The sequence below is a fragment of the Plecotus auritus genome (genome assembly GCF_963455305.1).
Source record: "Plecotus auritus genome assembly, chromosome: 14".
In the NCBI taxonomy this organism is placed as follows: domain Eukaryota; kingdom Metazoa; phylum Chordata; class Mammalia; order Chiroptera; family Vespertilionidae; genus Plecotus; species Plecotus auritus.
In genome coordinates this window covers 9,075,522-9,099,598 of record NC_137780.1, presented here as the reverse complement: position 1 = coordinate 9,099,598, position 24,077 = coordinate 9,075,522, and the positions used below count along the sequence as shown (strand labels likewise).

The following is a 24,077-nucleotide window of genomic DNA, read 5'->3' as shown; positions in this document are numbered from 1 at the left end:
AACACCAGGCCTCTCTCCTCTCCTCACTGTAACACCAGGCCTCTCTCCTCTCCTCACTGTAACACCAGGCCTCTCCTCTCTCCTCTCCTCACTGTAACACCAGGCCTCTCTCCTCTCCTCTCTGTAACACCAGGCCTCTCTCCTCTCCTCACTGTAACACCAGGCCTCTCTCCTCTCTCCTCTCCTCACTGTAACACCAGGCCTCTCTCCTCTCCTCTCTGTAACACCAGGCCTCTCTCCTCTCCTCTCCTCACTGTAACACCAGGCCTCTCTCCTCTCTCCTCTCCTCACTGTAACACCAGGCCTCTCTCCTCTCCTCAGTGTAACACCAGGCCTCTCCCCTCTCCTCACTGTAACACCAGGCCTCTCTCCTCTCCTCTCTGTAACACCAGGCCTCTCTCCTCTCCTCACTGTAACACCAGGCCTCTCCCTCTCCTCAGTGTAACACCAGGCCTCTCTCCTCTCCTCACTGTAACACCAGGCCTCTCTCCTCTCCTCTCCTCACTGTAACACCAGGCCTCTCTCCTCTCCTCAGTGTAACACCAGGCCCCTCTCCTCTCCTCACTGTAACACCAGGCCTCTCTCCTCTCCTCTCCTCACTGTAACACCAGGCCTCTCTCCTCTCCTCACTGTAACACCAGGCCTCTCTCCTCTCCTCTCTGTAACACCAGGCCTCTCTCCTCTCCTCTCCTCACTGTAACACCAGGCCTCTCTCCTCTCCTCTCCTCACTGTAACACCAGGCCTCTCTCCTCTCCTCTCCTCACTGTAACACCAGGCCTCTCTCCTCTCCTCTCCTCACTGTAACACCAGGCCTCTCTCCTCTCCTCTCCTCACTGTAACACCAGGCCTCTCTCCTCTCCTCACTGTAACACCAGGCCTCTCTCCTCTCCTCACTGTAACACCAGGCCTCTCTCCTCTCCTCTCTGTAACACCAGGCCTCTCTCCTCTCCTCTCCTCAGTGTAACACCAGGCCCCTCTCCTCTCCTCACTGTAACACCAGGCCTCTCCCTCTCCTCAGTGTAACACCAGGCCCCTCCCCTCTCCTCACTGTAACACCAGGCCTCTCCCTCTCCTCAGTGTAACACCAGGCCTCTCCCCTCTCCTCTCCTCACTGTAACACCAGGCCCCTCCCCTCTCCTCACTGTAACACCAGGCCTCTCTCCTCTCCTCACTGTAACACCAGGCCCCTCTCCTCTCCTCACTGTAACACCAGGCCTCTCCCTCTCCTCAGTGTAACACCAGGCCTCTCTCCTCTCCTCACTGTAACACCAGGCCTCTCCCTCTCCTCAGTGTAACACCAGGCCCCTCCCCTCTCCTCACTGTAACACCAGGCCTCTCCCTCTCCTCAGTGTAACACCAGGCCTCTCTCCTCTCCTCTCCTCACTGTAACACCAGGCCTCTCTCCTCTCCTCACTGTAACACCAGGCCCCTCTCCTCTCCTCACTGTAACACCAGGCCTCTCCCTCTCCTCAGTGTAACACCAGGCCTCTCTCCTCTCCTCTCCTCACTGTAACACCAGGCCTCTCTCCTCTCCTCACTGTAACACCAGGCCCCTCCCCTCTCCTCACTGTAACACCAGGCCTCTCCCTCTCCTCAGTGTAACACCAGGCCTCTCTCCTCTCCTCTCCTCACTGTAACACCAGGCCTCTCTCCTCTCCTCTCCTCACTGTAACACCAGGCCTCTCCCCTCTCCTCTCCTCACTGTAACACCAGGCCCCTCCCCTCTCCTCACTGTAACACCAGGCCTCTCCCTCTCCTCACTGTAACACCAGGCCTCTCTCCTCTCCTCTCCTCACTGTAACACCAGGCCTCTCTCCTCTCCTCACTGTAACACCAGGCCTCTCTCCTCTCCTCACTGTAACACCAGGCCCCTCCCCTCTCCTCACTGTAACACCAGGCCTCTCCCTCTCCTCACTGTAACACCAGGCCTCTCTCCTCTCCTCTCCTCACTGTAACACCAGGCCTCTCCCCTCTCCTCTCCTCACTGTAACACCAGGCCTCTCCCCTCTCCTCTCCTCACTGTAACACCAGGCCTCTCTCCTCTCCTCTCCTCACTGTAACACCAGGCCTCTCTCCTCTCCTCACTGTAACACCAGGCCCCTCCCCTCTCCTCACTGTAACACCAGGCCTCTCCCTCTCCTCACTGTAACACCAGGCCTCTCTCCTCTCCTCAGTGTAACACCAGGCCTCTCCCTCTCCTCACTGTAACACCAGGCCTCTCTCCTCTCCTCTCCTCACTGTAACACCAGGCCTCTCCCCTCTCCTCTCCTCACTGTAACACCAGGCCTCTCCCCTCTCCTCTCCTCACTGTAACACCAGGCCTCTCTCCTCTCCTCTCCTCACTGTAACACCAGGCCTCTCTCCTCTCCTCACTGTAACACCAGGCCCCTCCCCTCTCCTCACTGTAACACCAGGCCTCTCCCTCTCCTCACTGTAACACCAGGCCTCTCTCCTCTCCTCTCCTCACTGTAACACCAGGCCTCTCCCCTCTCCTCTCCTCACTGTAACACCAGGCCTCTCCCCTCTCCTCTCCTCACTGTAACACCAGGCCTCTCTCCTCTCCTCTCCTCACTGTAACACCAGGCCTCTCTCCTCTCCTCTCCTCACTGTAACAGCAGGCCCAAGCTCTTTTTAATTTTTAATTTTAAGAGAGGGGAGAGTGGAAGGAAGGGGGGGAGAGCGAGCAAGGGGGAGAGAGACAGAGAGTGAGAGACATCTGCGTTCTGTGGATTTATGCATTCACTGGTTGATTCTGTATGTGCCCGGACTGGGGACCAAACCTGCAACCGTGAAGTGTGGGGATGTTGCTCTCATTAGGCTCGGCCAGAGCAGCAAGCCTAATATGTTGGTCAGAGTTTTATAGATTACAAATCGTTTCTACCAGTTTCAATTTCTGAATCCCATCGTCTATTACAGTCCTTATCTTACTTGACATCTTACAGGATGTGGACTTTGATGCCTTCTGGTCTGGTTTGCTAGTCTCTCGGGACCAGGACTGCTCGGTCCGTGGCTCCTTCCCTGTGAGTCCCTTCGTGTGGAGGCTCCTCCTCTGGCTGTTTTTCCTGTTCTCTCTCTCGGAGGTCTTCACCTCCGTGGTTCGGGTTACTGGCCGCATGGCCACACCGCTGGCCCGTGCTCACGCTTCAGCTCCCCATCTGTGTTTCCGACCCCTGCTGCGTCTCCCACCTGGCTGTCCGACAGCCACTCCACATGTACCACATTCAAAACAATGCACCATCTTCACTCCTCCCAAACGTGTGACTTAGGTTAAAGCCACGTACAACCTCTCCGACGCCCTGTGCCCTCGCCCGTAAAATGGGCTTATGAAACCGAGTGCACAGAGCCAGCACAGCTGAGAATTATGACCCATCTCCTGAACCCGCTTCACCTGTTGTACGATCCGTTTTAAATGACTTTCCCTCCACGTAACAATGTCTTTGTATCCTGTGCTGCCCTTCCCCGTCTTATTTCTTCATCGTGCCCGTCAACGATCCTTTTGATGTTCTCTCAAAGCAACATCCTTCCACTTTGCCCCCCAAGCCATCCTCGTCGGCTCTGCCGTGGTTGTGGTGTCTGTGCCTCTGGTGGGTCTCCCACCTCCGGTGTCTCGGTCGGCTCTTTCCCCGGCCCCGCCAGTGTCCTGGGCCTTCCCCACTCCTAACCACCCCTGCTGGCTCCGCGCTGTCTTCAGGATGAAAGTAGAATTCTTTTCGCTAAAGACTAAATTCCTTCAAAATCCTGCCCCTCTTTTCTTCCATCCCACAGTGCACGTGAAGACGCACGCATACACACTCACTCACTCCCCCAGTTCTTCCCCATACTGCAGTTCCCTGGCCATGCCAATCTTTTTCACAACTTTTATCATATTATTCCCTCCACTTGAAATGCCCTCTCCCCCTCCTTTGACTGACAGTATCTTAACATTCAGGACACAGGTTTTGAGTAACCCAGTGCCTCACCCACTTGTCTTTGGCAGAAGTTGCTATTCTCCATGTTTCTGTCGTTATCCAAATTTTGAACTCGAGGACAAAGGCTACCTATTTTTTTCTCCTCGGTGCCTAGTACAGTGATTGGCACACAATAGAAATGCAATAAATGGATCATAACATACTTATGTCCTGCTGGCTTCTTTAACTGTTAAATTCAAAAGGAAAGCCAATGAAATCTACTTTATAAGAATCCAGGGATGTGGTCCTTTCTTTCACCTTAGTTCCCCCTGAGTTTAGATTTAATTTTTATGAAGACAACACTTTGCAGTCAAAATGTTGGCAAATAACAGCAAAAGAAACCATCAACAAAACAAAAAGGTAACAAACCAAATGATAACAGGTATTTGCAAACAATACCTTCAATAAGGGGTTAATATCCAAAATATATAAAGAACTGAACAACAACAAAACAATCCTAGTAAAAATGGGCAGAGGACCTAAACAAACACTTTACCAAGACATGCAAATGGCCAGCAGATGTATGAAAAGATGCTCACCTTCACTAGCTATTAGGGAAATGCAAATCATAACCACAAGGCGACACCACCTCACACCTGTTAGAATGACATTATCAACAAGATGGGTAATAAGCACTGGAAAGGTTGTGGAGAAAAAGGAACCTTCATTCACTGCTGGTGGAAATGTAAAATTAAGAATAGAGTTACCATATAATGTAGCAATCCTTCTGGATATTTACCCAAACAACTTGAAAACATTTATCCGTAAACATATATGTACTCCTATGTTCATTGCAGCATTATACACAAAAGCCTGAAACAATCCACGTGGATGATTGGATAAGAGATGTGGTTCATATATACAATGGAATACTACTTGGCCATAACAAAAGATGAGTCTTGAGAGTATCACGCTTAGGAAAATAAGTCACATGGAAAGGACAACCTTCTGATTTCACTCATAACATGGAACATAAACCAGAAAGCAACAAACTAACACAACAAACTCATAGACACAGAAAGTAAGGGTGTTAGCAGAAGGGAGGTTGGGGAGGATGAAGATGGTAAAAAGTCAAATATATGTTGATGGAAGGAGACTAGACTTTGGGTGGTGCGCACACAATGCAATGTGTAGATGATACATTATAGAATTGTACACTTTAAACATATATACAGTTATTAACTACTGTTACCCAATAAATTTAAAACTTTTATAAAACCATGGTGACCTTCCAGTCAAGATGACAGAGTAGGTAAATGCAATACTCACCTCTGCCCACAACCACATCAGAATTACAGCTAAACTACAGAACTACCATCATTGAAAACCAACTAAAGTCTAGCCGAACAGGTAAGTCCTATAACCAAGGATATACAGAAGGCACGACAGGCTGGTAGCAGGAGCAGAGACATGGAATAGGCAGGTCCCAGGCCCACGTGTGGCATTTAAAAATTGGGAGAGGTATCTCAGCAGTGGAGGTCACCCCTGAGGAGCCATTTGCACCAACATGGGTTCCCCGCCCCCGCCGCCCAAGCCCAGGAGTCCAGGGCCAGGAAGAGAAATCCCCATAATTTCTGTCTGAAAACCTACAGGGACTGTGGCTGAGTAAGACAGGCTGCTGGAGTCACAGGCATTCCTGGTGAAGGCCTCGCACGGACTTACCTGGTAAAGGCCTTACTCGCTCTGAGCTCCAGCGCTGGGCAGAACCTCGAAATGCACCAAAAACATACAGGGAGAAAAGGAACTGCATTGTCCAGCGAGGGGTGGGGAGGGGGGGGAGGGGGCGTGGGGAGCAGCTTTTTCCCAGACAGCACTGCTGGCATAAGCCATTACTCTCTTGCTGAGCCCTCCCCCTGCAGGCACAGGTGTGACCCACATACAGTCTCCATCCACCTGGCCAGTGCTGTTGGGCTCACCCTGGTGATTCCCTGAGACCACCCCCCCCCCCCCCCAAACTCGTGGGCCCATCCAGGCTGTACCCAATGGCTTTTCCATACAGATGGCCTGTCTTCGCTCATGCTGTGGGGGCTTTCCTAAAATCTCTCAAGAGTCCACAAACAAAACAAGCAGCACCTGGCCTTGGCATGCCTGGACCTCTTGCTAAGCAGCCCCAAACAGGCACCAGCGGGAGCCGAGCTCAGTTCGAAACTTAGCCTCCCCCAGGCACCTTCAAGCCCAGCACAGGTGCTAACCACCTGCCGATCACTTTGTAGCTCATACCAGGTGGCCCAGGCAGGGCACAGGTAGCAGGTGACCTAGGCCTGCACCTCTCAAGGGGCCTCAAAACTAACACACCCAGTGGCCGCACAGACCAGGCCAGAGCACCACCCAGCCACCTCCCCAAGTGACGCACTCAAAGGGCAGACTCAGCAGGCAGCAGCGCCCCCAGAAGCGAATCCTATGCTCCATAGGGTCAGGCCCTGCACAGCAACTCCTCCACTGTGGTCACGGCCAGTCCTCTCAGCCAATCAGCCTAAGGGTCGATCCCTCACAACCAATCAGCACGAAGGTCAGTCCCTCCCAGTAAAGTGCCAACAGCAATGAGGCTCAGTTACAACAGGAGGCCACCCCTCCACACACACAAGGGACACTCCTTGAGAACCCTGCTCAGGTGACCAGTGAGACACTGCCACTGGCCCCCACAGGACACCTACTACATAAGGCCACTTTACCAAGACCAGGAGACGTAGAAAGAAAATAGAATCCAATAGACATGAGGATAGTTTAAGCGGCTTCGGGGACAACAAGCTTACCAACTTTCGCAGCACAGGGAGGTCAGAAGAGAGCGCAGGGGATTGAAAACCTATTTGAAGACTATGGCAGTTATCTAATGCCTCATCAAAATTTTAACATTGATTTACTCATATCAGAATCAACTTCCTATCCAATGGGTTGCAACATGTCATTGTCATATTTTTTTTTTCTGTTTTGGATACTGAGGTTGTCCCTCAGAATTGGCCAGTTGGAGTCTCTCTGAGTTGGCTCCAGTCTCCTTCTCACATGTTCCTTTCATTCTCTGAACATTGTGTTATTTTACAGCTCAGAGAAATGTATCAGGCTCATCTTGTACTTTTCTTGCCCTAGCCACTGAATCAATCATTTCTCCAAGGCCTGCTGGTTCTAATTTCATGGAACATGAAATTTAGAAATCAAGATCTAGACAGTAAGTGTACTCATTCTATCAGGGTGTTACTGTTACCAGGCCCTCAGTGGAAAGAACTGGGGATAAATGTATCTACATACATACACACATTTAAAACTGTATTTGTGTGCATGTATATTTTCTACATATACTATATACATACATATGCAATATAAACATATGTAATGAGTTCATGCATGTACCTCCAATTTCAATAATAGTGATTATTCTACTTCTGAGTTGCTTTAGAGCCAGCTATTGCTGGCTCCCAACTGTAAAATTTTCAGAAATTTTACAAGCTGGTGCCTTGAAATTGGCCATGGTGGGAGTCTTTACACCATAGAAAGCGTCAAACACTCCCCTCTATGTGTCTGACTCACATATTTGCAACTGAAACTAATCTTGCTTCTGAACACCAGACCCAGTCTTCCTTGCTGGATATCTACCTTGAGTCCATCTCTGAAGTGGTTCTTACATATCCCCTTTTTAAATCCCTACTATCGTTGGCATAGCCTTATTTTAGCCTTTTGTTTTTTCCTTGCCTGGTCAACTGAATTCATAAATGTCTTACCTTGTATGATAATAAAATACCTTCTGACTTCTGAAACATTAAAAATTAAAATGATCAGAACAGAGTGATTATGGCTGTAGAAATTCTGATCGACTATGACCTAAAGAGTGAAAACAGTTAATCTCAGATAGTGCAGTTGGAGAAGTGTTCTTAGGTTTGGTGTAGCTGTCAACACTGTCATTCAAGACCCAGCCTTTTCTATCTGTTCATTCTGCCATTCCCTGCATATTGGCCTTTTTCCTGACAGTTGTCATCCTATGGTTGCCAAATGGCTACCAGAGGGCCAACCAATGCATTCTCACCCCCCAGAATTCAGTGCAAGAAGAAAGAGAAGGTGTGACACGAGAAAGGTCTCCTCGCTTCTTTGTGAAGTAACATAACCTTTCCCAGAAATCTCCCAGTTGTCTTCTCCTTTCATCCTCGTTTTCAGAACTGTTACCTGAGGATGAAGTCATACTTAGCCAAAGTTCTCTGCCTGTGTGAACAATATGTTTATATGTATTTTAGATATATTTTTATTGATTTCATGGAGGAAAGGAGAGGGAGAGAGAGATAGAAACATCAATGTTGAGAGAGAATGATTGGTCGGCTGCCTCATGCATGAGGGATCGAGCCCTCAACCCAGGCATGTGCCCTGACTGGGAATTGAACGATGACCTCTGGGTTCATAGTCAACCAGGCTATGAAGGATAAGGAGTAAATAAAAAGGATTCTATTATTCAACCACTGAGCCACGCCGGTCAGGCTCTATGTATTTTAGTTTGAATCTTAGGCCAACTCTTCTGTCTTTCTGCTGGGGCAGTGATATATGGAGAAAACCACATTTGTTCTTCCTAAACTATTCAAATCCCTGTGGTGGGGCCCGATTCCACCAAGATTACAGAATATGTATTTATTTATTCAATGAGCTCTCACAGATGGACACCCCTGCCCTGAGGGAGTTTACACTCTAGTGTGGCATGTCCGTGCCCCCTTGGAGGAGATCTAAATCTGATCAGAAGGGATGCGATCTTTTCAGAATGACCTCCACTTACTTCCTGGCACTCTGTCTTCCTCTTTCAAAAACAGGAGTTGGGTGTTGATTTCTGGTGTGTTTGGACTCTGACCTAAATTATATTTTTCCTGGCTAATATTTCTTAGTTTGTGAAATGAACTTGGGTTCCTTCCGACTTTTAAGTACTAACATTTGCAATGCTATTTTTTTTTTTTTGCATCTTTTTGTTCATTTGGCTCAGTTGTGTTTGAGAATTTTCTCGTCTTGCACATTCAACAGCCCACTCTTCCTTAAATTTACTGTGTCCCATCTGAGAAGGAAAACATAGACTTTAAATGGAAACTTTTGCTGTACAAATGGTTTTGGAAAAGTGCCACAGGAATGTTTTTAGATTGTATAGGACTTGGCAATGAAAATAATTGGTTGAAGGATGACATTAAAAAATAATCCTTGGATTTTGACACCTTATAGAAGCAAAGGGGGAATGTTATTGTATCACTCTTTCTCCACAATATGGTTTTCTTAAAGGAGAATAGTATATGTTTAAATAATAACACATTCCTTAATGTCTATTTTTAAAGGACATTTTATCAGTTTGGATGCTTTGGAACAACATGAAATAGAAAACATAGTCTCTGTCGTAGGTCCTTAAAGCTGCTGTAACAAAATACTACAGATTGGGTGGATAATAAACAAGGGAAATTTATTTCTCACATTCCTGGAGTCTGGAAGTTTAAGATCAAGGTGCCAGTATGGTCGGGTTCTGGCAGAAATCCTTGTCTAGGTTGCAGACTGACAACTTCTGGCTGTGTCCTCTCATGGTGACAGGGGAGAGGGATTGCTCAAGGGCCTCTTCTATGAAGACACTAATCCCATTCACCAGGGCTCCTCCCTCATGACCTAATCACCTATTCATGACCTAATTACCAAAGGCCCTCATCCCCTCCTCTCATCCCATGGGGCATTAGGATTGTCACATATGAATTTGATGAGGGAGGCGCAAATAGCCTATAGCAGACCATTTTTCCTTTTGGTTAATATTTAAATCTGTGTTTCTCCTAATTTTTCCAAGTTTGCTCTTATGGACTGTCATGAACCATTGTGTAGGAGGACGTTTTGAAAACAAGAACAAAAGACCTGAGTTAGTTCTACGATTCAACCACTAATAACTGCCAGGTCATTTCTTGCTGCTATTTGATTGGTTTAACAATGTCAATCCATTCGTCAAAAGAAAATTAGTTTAGCTAGGATTGTATTGTCCTGACCATCTATTTCAATAGCATCTAAAAGCAAAATACAGGGAAAAGACATACAAAGCTAATCTCACATAAAAATCTTAGGTATAATGGTAATCAAAATTTAGAAGACAACTTCCAATCCCCAAATGTAATCATCTGCCTCCTTCGATGTCTTCTTTAACCTAATTCTGTTACCTCAGTTGGTTCTTAACAACTGAAGAGCTATCTAATTGCTCAGCTCGGATCTATATTTGTTTAGTTTAAATCCCCAGGGATTGGTACAAAGAAGCCTTCTAGGGTGCTGGTGGGAGGTTGTTTTCATAAGGGCACTTCTAGATGAAGAGCTGAATTCTGTAGGAGAACCACGCCAGGGCAAGTCCCAATTCAGTCATTATGCTGGATTCGCAGAATCCCACTTGGCCACCCACCCAAGTGGACATGGTTCAGATGCAGAAGTCATTTTTAGAGGCCCTTTCAAAAAACCACTTGTCAAACTTTGGTTATAGTAATCCTTGAAAATAGCTAATGAAACCACTAACATAACAATGAACTTGTATGGAGCATCTCTAAAGAAATAGGATTCTACTTTTAAATTAGTCTCTCTCTTGCCAGAATATTGAAATGCTTGGAATTTTAAGTAAATCATCCTTAAGATCCCCTAACAATTTTGTACAGATGGAGGGCCACGTGGGTGAATATCTTGCATGCCTAGGGATGAGATCCAGATGACGAGAATGTAGGCAGGGTCGTTTGAAACATGTTACAGGAGAACATTGCAAACATCAAACACTGCAATTATAAGCAGCGGCGAGAACTTTCCTAAGCTTTAAAACAATGCATGAATATGAAGACATCAAAACCCATGCTATCTATCTCCATTTAGTCTTTCTCTGCCCTAAAAATATTTGTATTTTCTTTCAGGAAGAGATTAGCTTGATATAAAAATTATGGATACATGCATACAAGCATGCATATTAATAAACACATAGTATGGAATATATGTTACATGTATGACATACATTGCATATATGTGTGCATATAGATGTGTAATTTTTAAGGGACAAATGTCACTAGTAAATGATAGAAAATGTTCATTATTATACCTTTACTTTCTATTTTTTTTAAATAATACCACCCAAACTAGAAAACATGAAAGTAAAAATATCTTCATTTTTTGCCTGGCCTGTGTTGTTCAGTGGTTGAGCATTGATCTATGACACAAGAGGTCATGGTTCGATTCCTGGTTGGGACACGTGCCCAAGTTGCAGGCTCAGTCCCCAGTAGGGGCATGCAGGAGGTAGCTGATCAATGATTCTCTCTCATCATTGATGTTTCTACAGTATATCTCTCTCTCCCTCTCCCTTCCTGTCTGAAATCAATAAAAATAATAGTTACCATTATGCGAAGTGAAATAAGCCAGTCAATGAAAAAAAATACCACATGATCTCACTCATTTATGGATAATAAAGAACATAATAAACTGATGAACAAAAATAGATACAGAGGCAGAGCAGCATCGAACAGACTGTCAAAATACAGCAGGAAGGCTGGGGAGGGTTGAGCAGGGGGAGATAAGAGATCAACCAAAGGACTTGTATGCATGCATATAAGCATAACCAATGGATGCAAGATACTGGGGGGTAGGGAACACTGGGGAAAGGTCAATGGGGGGAAAAGGAGACATATGTACTATACCCTTTGTAATACTTTAAGCAATAAAATAAAATAATAATAATAAAAAAACAGGATCTTCATTTTTTAACTAGATGGGAAAACACTCTGGAGAAGTACCATCAGACTGATGTTTTGTCTGCACCAACTTCTTTGCAGCCTCTCTGGCATTTCTTGACAAGTTTGACATGCCTCCCTTACATGGCAAACATCAATCTCTATTGGCAGCTACATGTATGTTCTCATAAGGGTAAAAGCTATGCCAAACAACTACCAGTGTGTATATGTAATTATTTCTATGTGGCAGGCACTAGCTGTCTTATTTTCACTAAATATTAAGTGCTTTGAGAAAGAGAGATCTTTCTCCCTTTGTTCCCCATGACACACAGATAGAGAATACTTAGTACAGAATTTTCACTATAGAATCTGTCCATATATGTGTATTTCAAATTACATGTTTCTATTATAGGTATTTTTCTTCCATAAAAATTGCCATCTGGTTTCAGGAAACAAAGGAAACTTGAAATTTTAAATGTTAACGTCTTAGCTGTCATAAGGTGTTTGTTTCAGAAACAAATACTTTTCCTTGTAAATAAACAGGTATCACCTCTGTCACCCAAAGCCTGCGGGTTTTAGGCAGATATTTATTACACAGAATTGGATAAAGTGGTGTTCTCTTCTCTAGATGACTCAGCTCTTCTGTAAATCAACAGGAATGCCCAATCCCAGGCAGCCCCACCACAGTTTATTTAAACACGCGTGCATACACACACACACACACATTTTTTAAAAGCAGTGTAACATAAAGTTGGACTCTTACATTACGTCATATACAAAAACTAACTCAAATGGATCAAATACCTAAACATAAGAGCTAGGCTATAAAATTCTTCAGAGGAAAACATGGGAGAAAACTTATTAACTTTGGATTTGGCAATGATTTCTTGGATATGACACCAAAAGCATAGGCAACAAAAGTAAATATAAATTGGGCTATATCAAAAGCAAAAACTTCTGTACATCAAAGGACACAATCCACACAGTGAAAGGCAACCTACACAATGGGAGAAAATGTTTGCAAATCATATATCTGATGGGTGGGTTAACTTCCAGACTATAAAGAACTACGACCCAACAACAACAACAACAAATTAAAAAGTCGACAAAGGACTTGAGGAGACATTTCTCCAAAGAAGATGTATGCTAGTAAATGGCCAGGAAGCATGTGAAAAGATGCTCAGCATCACTAGTCATTAGGGAAATGCAAATCAACACCACAGTGAGCTACGGGACCTCACAACCATTGGGATGGCTACTGTAAAAAAAAAAAAAAAAAGACAAGTGTTGGCGAGGATGTGGCGAAACTGGAATCTTTGTGCACTGTTGGTGTACGTGTCAATGGTGCAGCTGCTATGGAACAGCATGACACTTCCTCAGGAAAGTAGACATGGAGTTACTGTATGAGCAAGCCATTCCCCTTCTGTGTGTATATCCAAAAGAAAAGAAAAAAATGAAAGCGGGGTCTCAAAGAGATATTTGTACCCCCCTGTACGTAGCAGCATTATTCACAATAGCCAAAAGATGAAGCAACCCAAAATGATTGTCATAAAGTATTCATTTTTCACGCTGGCTTTCTATGTAGTTCTTACATAGTGAAATACAAGATCTCTCATATGTGTACACCATAATCCACTTCGACCAAGATGTCCGGAGAAACAGAAAATGTTAATTCAATTAAAATATTGTTGGGGCTTGACTTTGGTCATATGGTTCTTTTTTTAAATATAATTTTACTGATTTCAGAAAAGAAGGGAGAGGGAGAGAGAGAAAGAAACTGCTTCCTGCATGCCCCACAATGGGGATTGAGCCTGCAACTGGGCATGTGCCCTGACCAGGAATCAAACCCTGACCTCCTGGTTCATAGGTCCACACTTAACCACTGAGCCACACCAGCAGGGCTGAGCATATGGTTTCTGATGACTGACAAGACACTTTCCAGAAGTGGAAGAAATAACCACACCATTAAATCACACACTAACTGATACATTTGCTCACAACTACATCTGTAAGCAAGAATTAAACATCTGCACCATAAAGGTGACATTCTTGAAACAGAAAACTCCTTTCACTGAGAGCATAGGCATTCTAACGTTAATCCTGAGGCATCTGTGATTACCACCAGACCAAGCTGAAGGAGACAAAGTTGTCAGGCCAAGCCTTTGTTTACACAACATAATCTAATTACCTGCGGATCAGTGTGGGGAAACAGGCCAGGATCTGACTTGACAGCAACGCGATTTTAATGTTTCAGACCATCTATTTTACGTCCAGCCTTGGAGCGGGTCACTGGACCCAAAATGTTTGTGCCTAGTAGCTCAGAAATCGAGCTTGCCATTTCTACTACGTATGTGCACACACACGGGGCATTCACAAATAAAACTGCCTACTTCCTACACAGTTTGCTAAGACATATTCATTATGTATGTGAGTTTTAAATCCAAGTGTAGCCTTGGCATCCCAAAGAAATCTCAGCGCCAACATGGAGATTAAGTACACCCTGCTTGTTTTATATACAAATTGCCAGTGTTCAATAAAGTTCCTGTCCACCTTCGGCGCATGTGTGTGCCGGGAGCCAAAGGACTAGGTGGACCCTGTGGGGCTCCATGATGAGGGAAAGGACCAAAGCATAGCTCGGAGGTTCGACATTTATTTGTAGTTCCAACAATATTCTTTTCATTAGAGTGCGCTTAAATAAGCATTAGCAGCCTCTCTATCAAAGAAATTAGTCCTTGTGTGAATGGCCTATAAATAAAATGGCTCTACAGTGGAATAATAGGAGCATGTAATGAAACTTGACTTCCAGCCAAACAAACACATGGACATTAAAAATTAAAAAAAGGAAAATGTGAACTATGGGGATCCCATGTGGGATGATTTAAGTCATCCACTAACACGTGTGTCTGGATTCTATCCATGTGAGAGCTCAAGATTCTCTCAGACAGGGGACTGCTCTTACTGTCTAGGGGTGTTCAATGTGAGAAGATGTGGTTTCCTGTGGGAAGAAGAAAGGGTGAGGCAAAGATTTCAACAGTTACCACGGTTTTGCTCAACACATTTCATTGGATAATGGGATACTGGACTCATGGCACAGGCAGCCTTAGCAATTAGAGCATCGCCGTTATCTTGAAGCAAGTAACAACGCCTGTATTTTGTATGAAGGCTTATCTTACACATACCTGCAAGGTTTTCATTGTGCACATCAGACCTCATGCTAATTTCCTATATTCACTTATGGTTTTAGACATTCATTCATTCATTCGAAACCTTCATCGAGCACCTATAGATTAGACAATTAACAAAGAAGTGTCACCTTACGTATCTCTACCAAAAGGATCCATTTATTTATATAATTCTACAAACAATACTTCTCAGATACCTCAAAGCTTCCCTAGTCTTCTGTGCTAGTGTAAAGTATCAAAGCAATGGACTGAATTGTCATTGAATAATCTACTTGAATTTTTCGTGCAATTTTTAATAAGGGAAAGGCCAGTTGAATGCAAGAGAATGCATTTTTAAGGTTTTTTGTTGTCACTCCTAAAACTGGGTTCATAGAAAATTCTAGATAGAAAGTAAGGCTATTTCCATAATAGAGGAAATTGATGGCTAAAGTGAAATAAAAAAGTCAGCACAGATGAATATACACACTAGGAAATTCCCTACTACACATCAAGGTTAAGAAAATTTTGAGTGAGCTGAATAAATCATGAATAAAAATACACATCATATAAGCTACAAATTTCATTGTTTAAATATATTTGCTCTCCAGCACAATAAAAAACGATTTTTTTCCGAATATCATTAATTTGGGAATCATATCGTCCAAACTATGGCTCTTAAGAATGATTTCAGACCCTGTATGTGGGAGGGAAAAAAAGTGGTAAGGAGAAATTTCCAATAGTTCCCAAATATTTTTATCCACACATTTTATTGGATAATGTGATGCTAAGCTTCATGCCATAGGCAGGATTGATAATGATAACATCTGGCATTATCTCAGAGCAGTAATGATGTCTCCACTTTGTATAAAGAATCATATTAGTTCTCTTACTGCTGTGCCCAGTTCGATTGTAAACTTCCCACTAGTTTTATCTACTTCCCTCTTCCCTTTGTCTGGTTTCCATCTTTTTAAAGATTTCATATTAGACATCTCTTGCTTCAGGAAGTTTTCTAGGCGTATCAAGGCTAACTTGGGTTTCTCTGGGGTGTTCTCATAGCACCCTGTACTTTCATTTTAGTTGTATTTCCTTGTATAATATTCTAGCCACCTCCTCCCCAGTGTATGCTAGCCCCAGCATCTAGCGCAATCCCTGGAACATAAAAGTTGCCCGGTGTACACTTACTGAATGAATGAAATAGAGTGAATGAAAAGTGAATGACTAAATCTGTGAATGAGAATATATCTGTAGGCCTGGCTTCCCGACCTTGCCATGAACTGTTTGTATGGCTTTTGGCAAATCACTCACATCTCTCTGCCTCAGTTTCCTCAAGTTCAAAATGAGAGGTGTAGGCAAGATGATTTCTAAAGACATTACAGATCTCACGGTACCTGTTTCTGTGGTGAACACCTTCAGAATAATCCTTCCTTGAGAGAACCATTGTTTGCCTGAGGAGTGTTTTTCTGAACTTCATAGGCCATGTTGAGGGGAAATTGTGTCCATGAGCAAATTTGTACCTAATAACCCCAATTAGCATTTCTTAGCTTTTGAGGCAAGTTCTAGAACTAGTGCAAACTTTGTGCATACTATCTGGTCTTACCATGTTGAGACTATCACTGAAAATCAAATAGTAGACCATAAAATAATAGGGCCCTATTTTACCTATACCAGCACAGATTAATAACAATATAAATATTATTTAACAATTTTATTAGCCATTTAAAATATAATAAGCTTAATATAAAATAAGGCTATTGGATTATGAAGATGAACATATAACCTTAGTACCATTATTTAGACAAATATATCTTGGCCATTGTCCATGTGAATTCAAACAGAAGTTAATTAGAAGAGAAAGAACATGGCAGATGTTACCTTGCATGTAGAGTGAATGACCTTGAGAAGGTGTTCAAATGTGTGCGGAGTACGTATTGAGGAGGGTCTGGCCCAGGACTTTTGTACATCAGGAGAAATTACTTTCATTATCTTTTGATTTGTCTGTCTACACCGTGCTGTCCCTGGCCTAGCCAGGGAGCCTGTCAGATAATAACTGTTAGCCTTCACTCCGAGTTTACTATGTGGCAGGCACTGTGACCGGAAACGTATTATTTCCAGTTTACAGGTTAGGAAATTATAAAATAAACAGGAGCGCTGAGACATGCGTGCTGCCTCTGCTGCCTGCTGGCTCTGGTTGTGTTTCCAGCGTAGCTCCTGGGACATAGTAAGTGCGCAGTGCGTTTGTCGAATTAATAAATGAGTAAATAGATGAAGAGATGGGGTTGCAGAAGTAGACGGGGAGGCTGGAAATGTGAAGATGGTTTAGGGAGATCCCCTTTAACAAAGAAGCACTATCTTGGGATAGAGAGAGAGGATTTTGTTACAGAAGTGTGTTTGTGACTTTCACTATGTGTTTGTGACTTGCAGTGTGTGTGCGAGTGTGTGTGTGTGTGTATGTGTGTTTTCATGTGTTAGCACATATAATCATTTTAAAATGATAAGGTCTCAACTGAAAAGTGAGATTTAGGTATTATATTCCAATTTATAGCCAAACTAAATGTGACAGAATGTAAACTCCTGACATGAAAGAATTATAATGGAAATCTTGGCAGCCCCTCAAGTATGTTCCCAGAATACATCGTGATATTTTAACTCTTTCTATTTAGGCCTGGAGTTAAATCACCGCATTTTCCCTACTGCCACTTAATCCAATCACTGTGATTGAATCTGCTCGCTTGCTCATTTTCATGTGATCGTTGAACTTTTCCCTGCTCAGACAGGAATCAATAGATTTACAAAAGATGCATTAAGGGGCAGATCTTCTAACTGGGTCACAGTCTTTCCACTACCATGAAACCCTTGTCCAACAATGACTCCAAATGGTACGATGTCGTGTGAAATCCAAGAAGTTACTGGTTGAGTCAGTACGTGAACTGGCAAACCAGCCCTTGAAGACTGAGCACTGACTATTATGTGACCTTGGTGATGACACAGTGTGGCAAGGGGGGCGGGGCTGCAGTGTGGCCCAGGCCTGGAAAGAACATGCCTAGTGAGAAATACAAAGGAAGGCACAGGGAGGAGGGAGTTCCCGAAGGAAAGCCAGGCAGGACATTGATGAACAGGGTGGGTCTGGGTTCGACGTGGGTCTGGTGGGAGGAATAGGTGTTAACAAGAGAGACCCCAGAAACCACAACAGCTCTATCAGTGAGAAATGGGCCAAAGGGGAGAACACCGTCTGGATAGAATCACCCCACTCCTGCCTAGTATAGCACACATTATTTAAGGGCGGAAAAATTCCGAAGTGGAGGAGGGAGTCTGCTTTGTGGCGCGCACGGTGGAGGAATAGGTCTTAACAAGAGAGACCCCAGAAGCATCAACAGCAAGACCAGTGAAAAATGAGCCCAATGGGATTTTCCACCTGGAAAAATGTACCTGAGTTGTTATTGTTCCTACAATCCCATGGGCAGATGCCATGGTAGCAACCATGATACAGGTCTTAAGAGGCCTACTTGTCATGAATTTACCATTCATTCCTTTATTCACTTAGCTTTCGATCTTCAGAGAGAGCTCATTTTTAGTATACCTTGGTTTCAGAATCATAGGGTCCAAAGGGGAAATCCAATGACAACTGGGAAGCATTTGAATATTCTGGGTAGGGAGACTAGCATCTCAGGGTGTTTAGACTGCTCAACCTCCAGGGTCCTAAAGGAACTTCATCCATTCTCACCTGCAGTTACTGAAGGAGTCTCAACTCTGCCCAGGCATTGGAGTGACAATCAGATTGGGGGAGCATGGTTTCTGGTTTTAATGATTATGAACTGACGTTTTACTGCATTTTAACTTACAGCGAGGACATTTTTACTTTACTCCCTGCAGATCTGGTCATGAAAGGGACTCTACAATCAAATTTGAGACATCTCTTATCTTGACTCACTCTGTGCAATGGAAGGATCCGTGTTGTGTCATTTTGTTTTATGTATTTGCTCTGATAACAGAGCTATGTGTCTTGACATAATTTGAAATAGGAAATAGAGTAAGGACAAAATTTGCATCCTAGGATAGAACTGGGCTTGGCATTAACTTGATTGGTATAAAATTGGACCCATTTCAGTGCTTCCTGATGACAAAATCTAAACAGCACACTATGGATTGAGGTTTTAGAGTGGGTAGGGTTTTATGAGGACAGGAGTTGGACTCTCGAGGGGATCCCCTGTGTGTGTGTTAGGGGGAGCAGCTAATCATACATCGAGTTTATCTCAGGTTCAATGGTTAAGAAAAGAAAGTACTGGAGGATGTTAAGAGAGAACTGCTTTTCAGTTAGCCCCCGAGTTCTCTAAAAAACTTGTGCCAGCCTAGCAGTCCTGGCTGTTCACCCCATCTGTTACTTGTACCAGAAGACAAATTGAGTGATCTGATTGGTAGATTGCATACCTGGTCCATATTTCTCAACCAAGTACAATTGATGCACGAAAGACACAAGTCCAGACCAATGAGAGGCAGGAATCCTATTCCCTAGTTCTGAAGGGTCCCGTAGGCAGGCCGGCCAGGATCTAGACCTCCAATGGACCAACAAGGCCCTGTCATCAACACATCTAAAGTCACGTTATGCAATTCTCTTTATCAGTAATAAAGCTGACATTTTCATCTCCATCTGGGTCTGATTTCTAAGTGGATCTGAGCACGAGAGGAGAAGAAAAGGCTATTATTTACTGCTACCCTGAACACCCGGACACCTCCCCATGCATGCTGGGTTGTTACCCCACTTGGCCAACTCCCTCTCTTTATGACAAACAAATGCCTAACATATGAGTAGACTTAACCTTAATTTAAATTTTCCATAAAATAAAGAAAATGGGTAGTGGAAAGGCCAGAAACTTATAGAGAGGCACTCCTAGGTCAGAACCCTGGGTCCACGAGGAATGAACCTGGGCATAATACACCATCTTCTATGAACTTGCTTTCTAACTTAACACTGAATATTAAATGAGACACAGCAAAGAAGCATCTAGCATTATACCCAATATGCTAGTTTTTCTCAACAATATATCATTCTTTTCAGTAGTAGTAATGCCTTCTTACGCAAAAGCAAACTCTTGAGGTAACGAACGGGTCACAGTTCTTTCGTACCTTATAGTCAATATATGTTCATTCATTTTAGTGCCGTCTTTGCCCCTGAAGAATGAGTAACAGAATCCAAACTAAAGAAGGTTTGCTTTGTTTGTTATATTAAAAAAGTGCAATGTAAAAAAAAAAATCCTTAAACATCTGTCAAGCGAAATTCATAAGTTTCTTCACTCGGGAAAGTTCTGGTTTGTGCTGGTTATTTACGGTCCAGGGTTAAGAGCTCATTGGGTGGCCCAGCTGCTTCTCCTATGCATTTGGAATGCTGGGCATCGCATGCTCCTTCAGTCCAAAAGCAATAGCTCTTCCCCTGTGATCCTGCTCAGGATGGAGTCAGACTCAGTTGGACCAAAAGTTGAGGAGGGTCATAAACCAAGGCCAGGCCTCGCCTCTTCCACGTGGCATGCTTTCTGTGGTTTATAACGCGATCAGGAACCGGGAAAGCTCACTACAACCAGCTCATTGCAACTGGGGGAAAATACACGCAGAATTACAAACACTGGCCACAGCCTCAGTGTTTATTCAAGAACAGGCACAGTAATCCAGCCCCTGGCATATGATTTATTTCTTAAGGCCCCAAATCAAAGGACCAGCCTTAGAAGTCCTTTATTAAAGCCTCGGGCATGTGGTACTTATTTGATTTTTAGAAGGAATCAACAAGAAATATAGGTGAGTGAAAGGGGGAAAGAGTAGAGAGGGTTAAAAAAAAACAACCTCTTGTTAACATGAAGTCAATTTTAGAGATTTTTTTTTTAATCTTTGAAAGAGTGATTTTACTGGAGCATATGATAGTCTCTCTATAAAGAAAAACACTATACCACTTCTCAAAGTATTTCTTAATATGCATCTAAAGTTTCATTGTTAAAGAGTCAAATTTTCCAAATCAGAGAAAAGTATTACTTCATGGTCCCCGAGTTTCCAATCACTCCGCGTATGAAACGTTGAAGTTTAAGAGGCCAAGGCTCCAAGTGGAAAGCATCTGTTTGATGTCGGCGAGGTCTCTGACAAATTCAGTGTTAAAAGACTCCGTGCCGCTCTTTGAAAATATATCACTTTATAATAAATCTCTGGGCTCTGACACACTCAGGGCCGAGGTTTGCTTTATGGACTTAGGCAAGAGCATCTGTGAGCCGCACCTGGCCCTCCCTGAGCTGAGAGAGGCAGATTTTAAAATTGAAATGAGCTTGGCCGGTGAGGCTCAGTTTTTGAGTGCCAACCTATGAACCAGGAGGTCAGAAGGTCATGGTTCGACTCCCCATTAGGGCACTCCTCAGTAGTGGGCCTGTAGGAGGCAACCAATCAAGGATTCTCTCTCATCATTGATGTTTCTATTTCTCCCTTCCTCTCTGAAATCAATAAAAAAAAATTTTAATCAAAATTAATGGACAGCTTCAGGTTCAGGTGCTGACCTAGTACCTTTCTTTTCTTTACTTCCAGGACATTACAGCGTCAGGATTGATGAATTCCCCTGACTTAGCTAACATCCTATTTATTTAAATTTTCCATAAAATAAAGAAAATAGAAAGGAAGATAAGTTGGAGAAGATGCAAGGAATTAAAGCTGAACTATTAATTACGGTCTTTGCTGGGGCTGTGTCATCGTGGCACCTGGGTTTCGAGGTTGTTGGTACCATTATCTCAGCCACTGTGGGGGCTGGTGGATTTTCACAGACGACACAGTCAATGTAAAATGTTCTATTGTGTAGTTGCTTCAGGGCATAAAGACTGTAGTGAAAATGGATATCTTACTCAACATTGAGGAATAGCGGGATGATGAATTAGGCCAGTGGTCGGCAAACTGCGGCTCGAGAGCCACATGCGGCTCGTGAGCCGCGGTTTGCCGCTCTGTTGACTAATGAGTTTGCCGACCACTGGATAGGGGCTTAATCACAAGGAACAACAACAGCCTGTAATTATTGGAATCGAGAGTCTAGGTCAGTGGTCGGCAAACTCATTAGTCAACAGAGCAGCAAACTGCGGCTCGCGAGCCGCAGTGTGCCAACCGCTGAATTAAACACCTAAAATTAGCACACTTATTTAAGAACATTATACTGTATCTTCACTATAGAATCTTTAGATACCACAGATAAGTACAAAGGAAACGAATCCCACATCTAGAAATAGCCACTTTGGCATACACTGATTTCTCTTACACAAATTCACAAACACACACAAATGTGTACATGTGTATCTTTTTAAAAAATAACGCGGACCCCTTCACAAATTATTCAAGAGAGTGGTTTTGTTATGTAACACAACAGGAACATCATTCAAAAGCAGTCTCTCTATGATGTGTTTATACACACATAACCATTTTAATGGTTGCCTAATGTTCCATTATATGGATATGGATAAGGATGGGTGCCATCTTCTAATAAAAGAAAGGCCTTCTTTCGTTTATCACTTAACATTATGAATGCTTTTTAGTATTCAATCACATTATTGGATGTCATTCATTCCTGTTAAAATATCCTTATTTCTCCATTCTGATGTTGGAAGACATTTGAGTTGTTAGAGATGTGTGTGTGTGAGTGTGTGTCACCCTTATGAACACCACTAATGTGAATATTCTCATGCATGTCTCCTCACACACTTGTAAGAGTGAAAATACTGGATCATAAATCATGTTAATATTTGGCTACTCAATAAAATGTCAAATTATTTCCCGAAGATACCAGTTTACACTCCCACCCAAAGTACAGGAACCTGCATGAAAGTATTAGTTGCTCCATATTCTTGCTCACCCTGGGTATTTCCTATACTTCCCACTTGAGCACTCTTGCGGGAGGGTAGTGGTGTGGACTGTAATTTAAGGAGCATTTCCCGAGCACCTGTTCACATGTTTGTTAGACATTCAGGTGTTTTCTTTTGGAAAGTATCTGCTTATATCTTTTACCCATATCCCACTGTCTTTTTTCTTTTGTTATTTAATTGCAAAAAATTTAAAGAACACATTGTGAGTTTGTCGTTGAATAAATTGGTGAGAATATTTTTCTATGGTTCCCTGACTTACCGTTTTATTCTATAGCATCTTTTGTTGAACACAAACTAGTTTATCTCAAGAATGTTTTTTGGTTTTAGTTTTTAATGTAGAGGCCATTTGCATCTTTTATTTATTCAGGGATGTCTGCTTTTTTGATGGTGTTGTAAACATAGTTTTTAAATTTAATATTCTATTTGTTTATGGTTAGTGTATAGAAATACAATTTGTTTTTATCAATCTGGGATGAGACAAACTTCCTAAATTCACTTAATAATTCTAATAGTTTGGCTATAAATCATTTGGATTTTTTATGTTTGAAATCATTTTGTCTCCAAGTATTACGATTTTATTTCTCTCCAATTCTGATGCCTTTCATTTCTTTTTCTTGCCTTGTTGCACTAATTAGGATCTCTAGTTGATATTGACTAGAGGTGACAAGAGGGGCAATGCTGCTCCAATCCCAATATCAGGGAGAAATCTTTCAATAAGTGACAACTAAATATGATAGAGATATTTTGTAGATGCCCTTCATTAAATTAAGGAAGTTTCCTTCTATTCCCAGATTTTAAGAGTGTCCACCATTAATGGATATTGAACTTTTTTGGCATCTGCAGAGAAGATATAAAAGAAAGGAGATCCACATGATTTTTCTCTCCTTTTCCCTTACTGTGATAAATGCATTGATCAAGTTTTGAATTTAAAAGCCCATTTGGTCATGATGTACTATTCTTTTTATGTATTGCTGGATTTCGTTTGATAATATTTTAAAATTTCTCATTTATTTTCATAAGATAAATTTGCCTGTAATTTTCCTTTTTGTAATGCTCTTATCAGGTTTTTCTATCAAAGTTTAATTGCACCATAAAACGAGTTGGGAAGTGTTCCTTTTTTCCTATTCTCTAGGAGCGTTTTTATAATATTGGTTTTATTGCTTCCTTAAATGTTGAGAGAATTCACAAGTGAAACCATCTGGGCTTGGCGTTTTCTTTGTGGGGAGGTCATTTAATAACTAATTCAATTCCTTAATAAGAAAAGGACTGTTTTGATTTTTCCCTTGATTCTTGTGTTATTGTTGGTAAGGTGTGTCTTTCAAGAAATGTGTACATTCTATTTATTTTAATAATTATTGATAATTCAAAAGTATTTTAAATTTTCAGATTTATTGGCACATAATTATAATTTTCTTTGATTAAATTTG

At 42.8% G+C, this 24,077-nt stretch overlaps 1 protein-coding gene across 1 annotated transcript in view; it reads left to right on the top strand.

The window, feature by feature from the left end:
* The window catches only part of LYPLAL1 (lysophospholipase like 1), a 64,854-nt gene extending 44,835 nt beyond the window's left edge, over positions 1 to 20,019 (top strand). The window contains exon 6 of the mRNA XM_080651157.1: positions 18,653 to 20,019. Coding sequence (XP_080507283.1) covers positions 18,653 to 18,664 — 12 coding nt within the window. The 3' untranslated portion in view covers positions 18,665 to 20,019. The remainder of the gene's footprint in view (positions 1 to 18,652) is intronic.
* Positions 20,020 to 24,077: the final 4,058 nt, after the last annotated feature.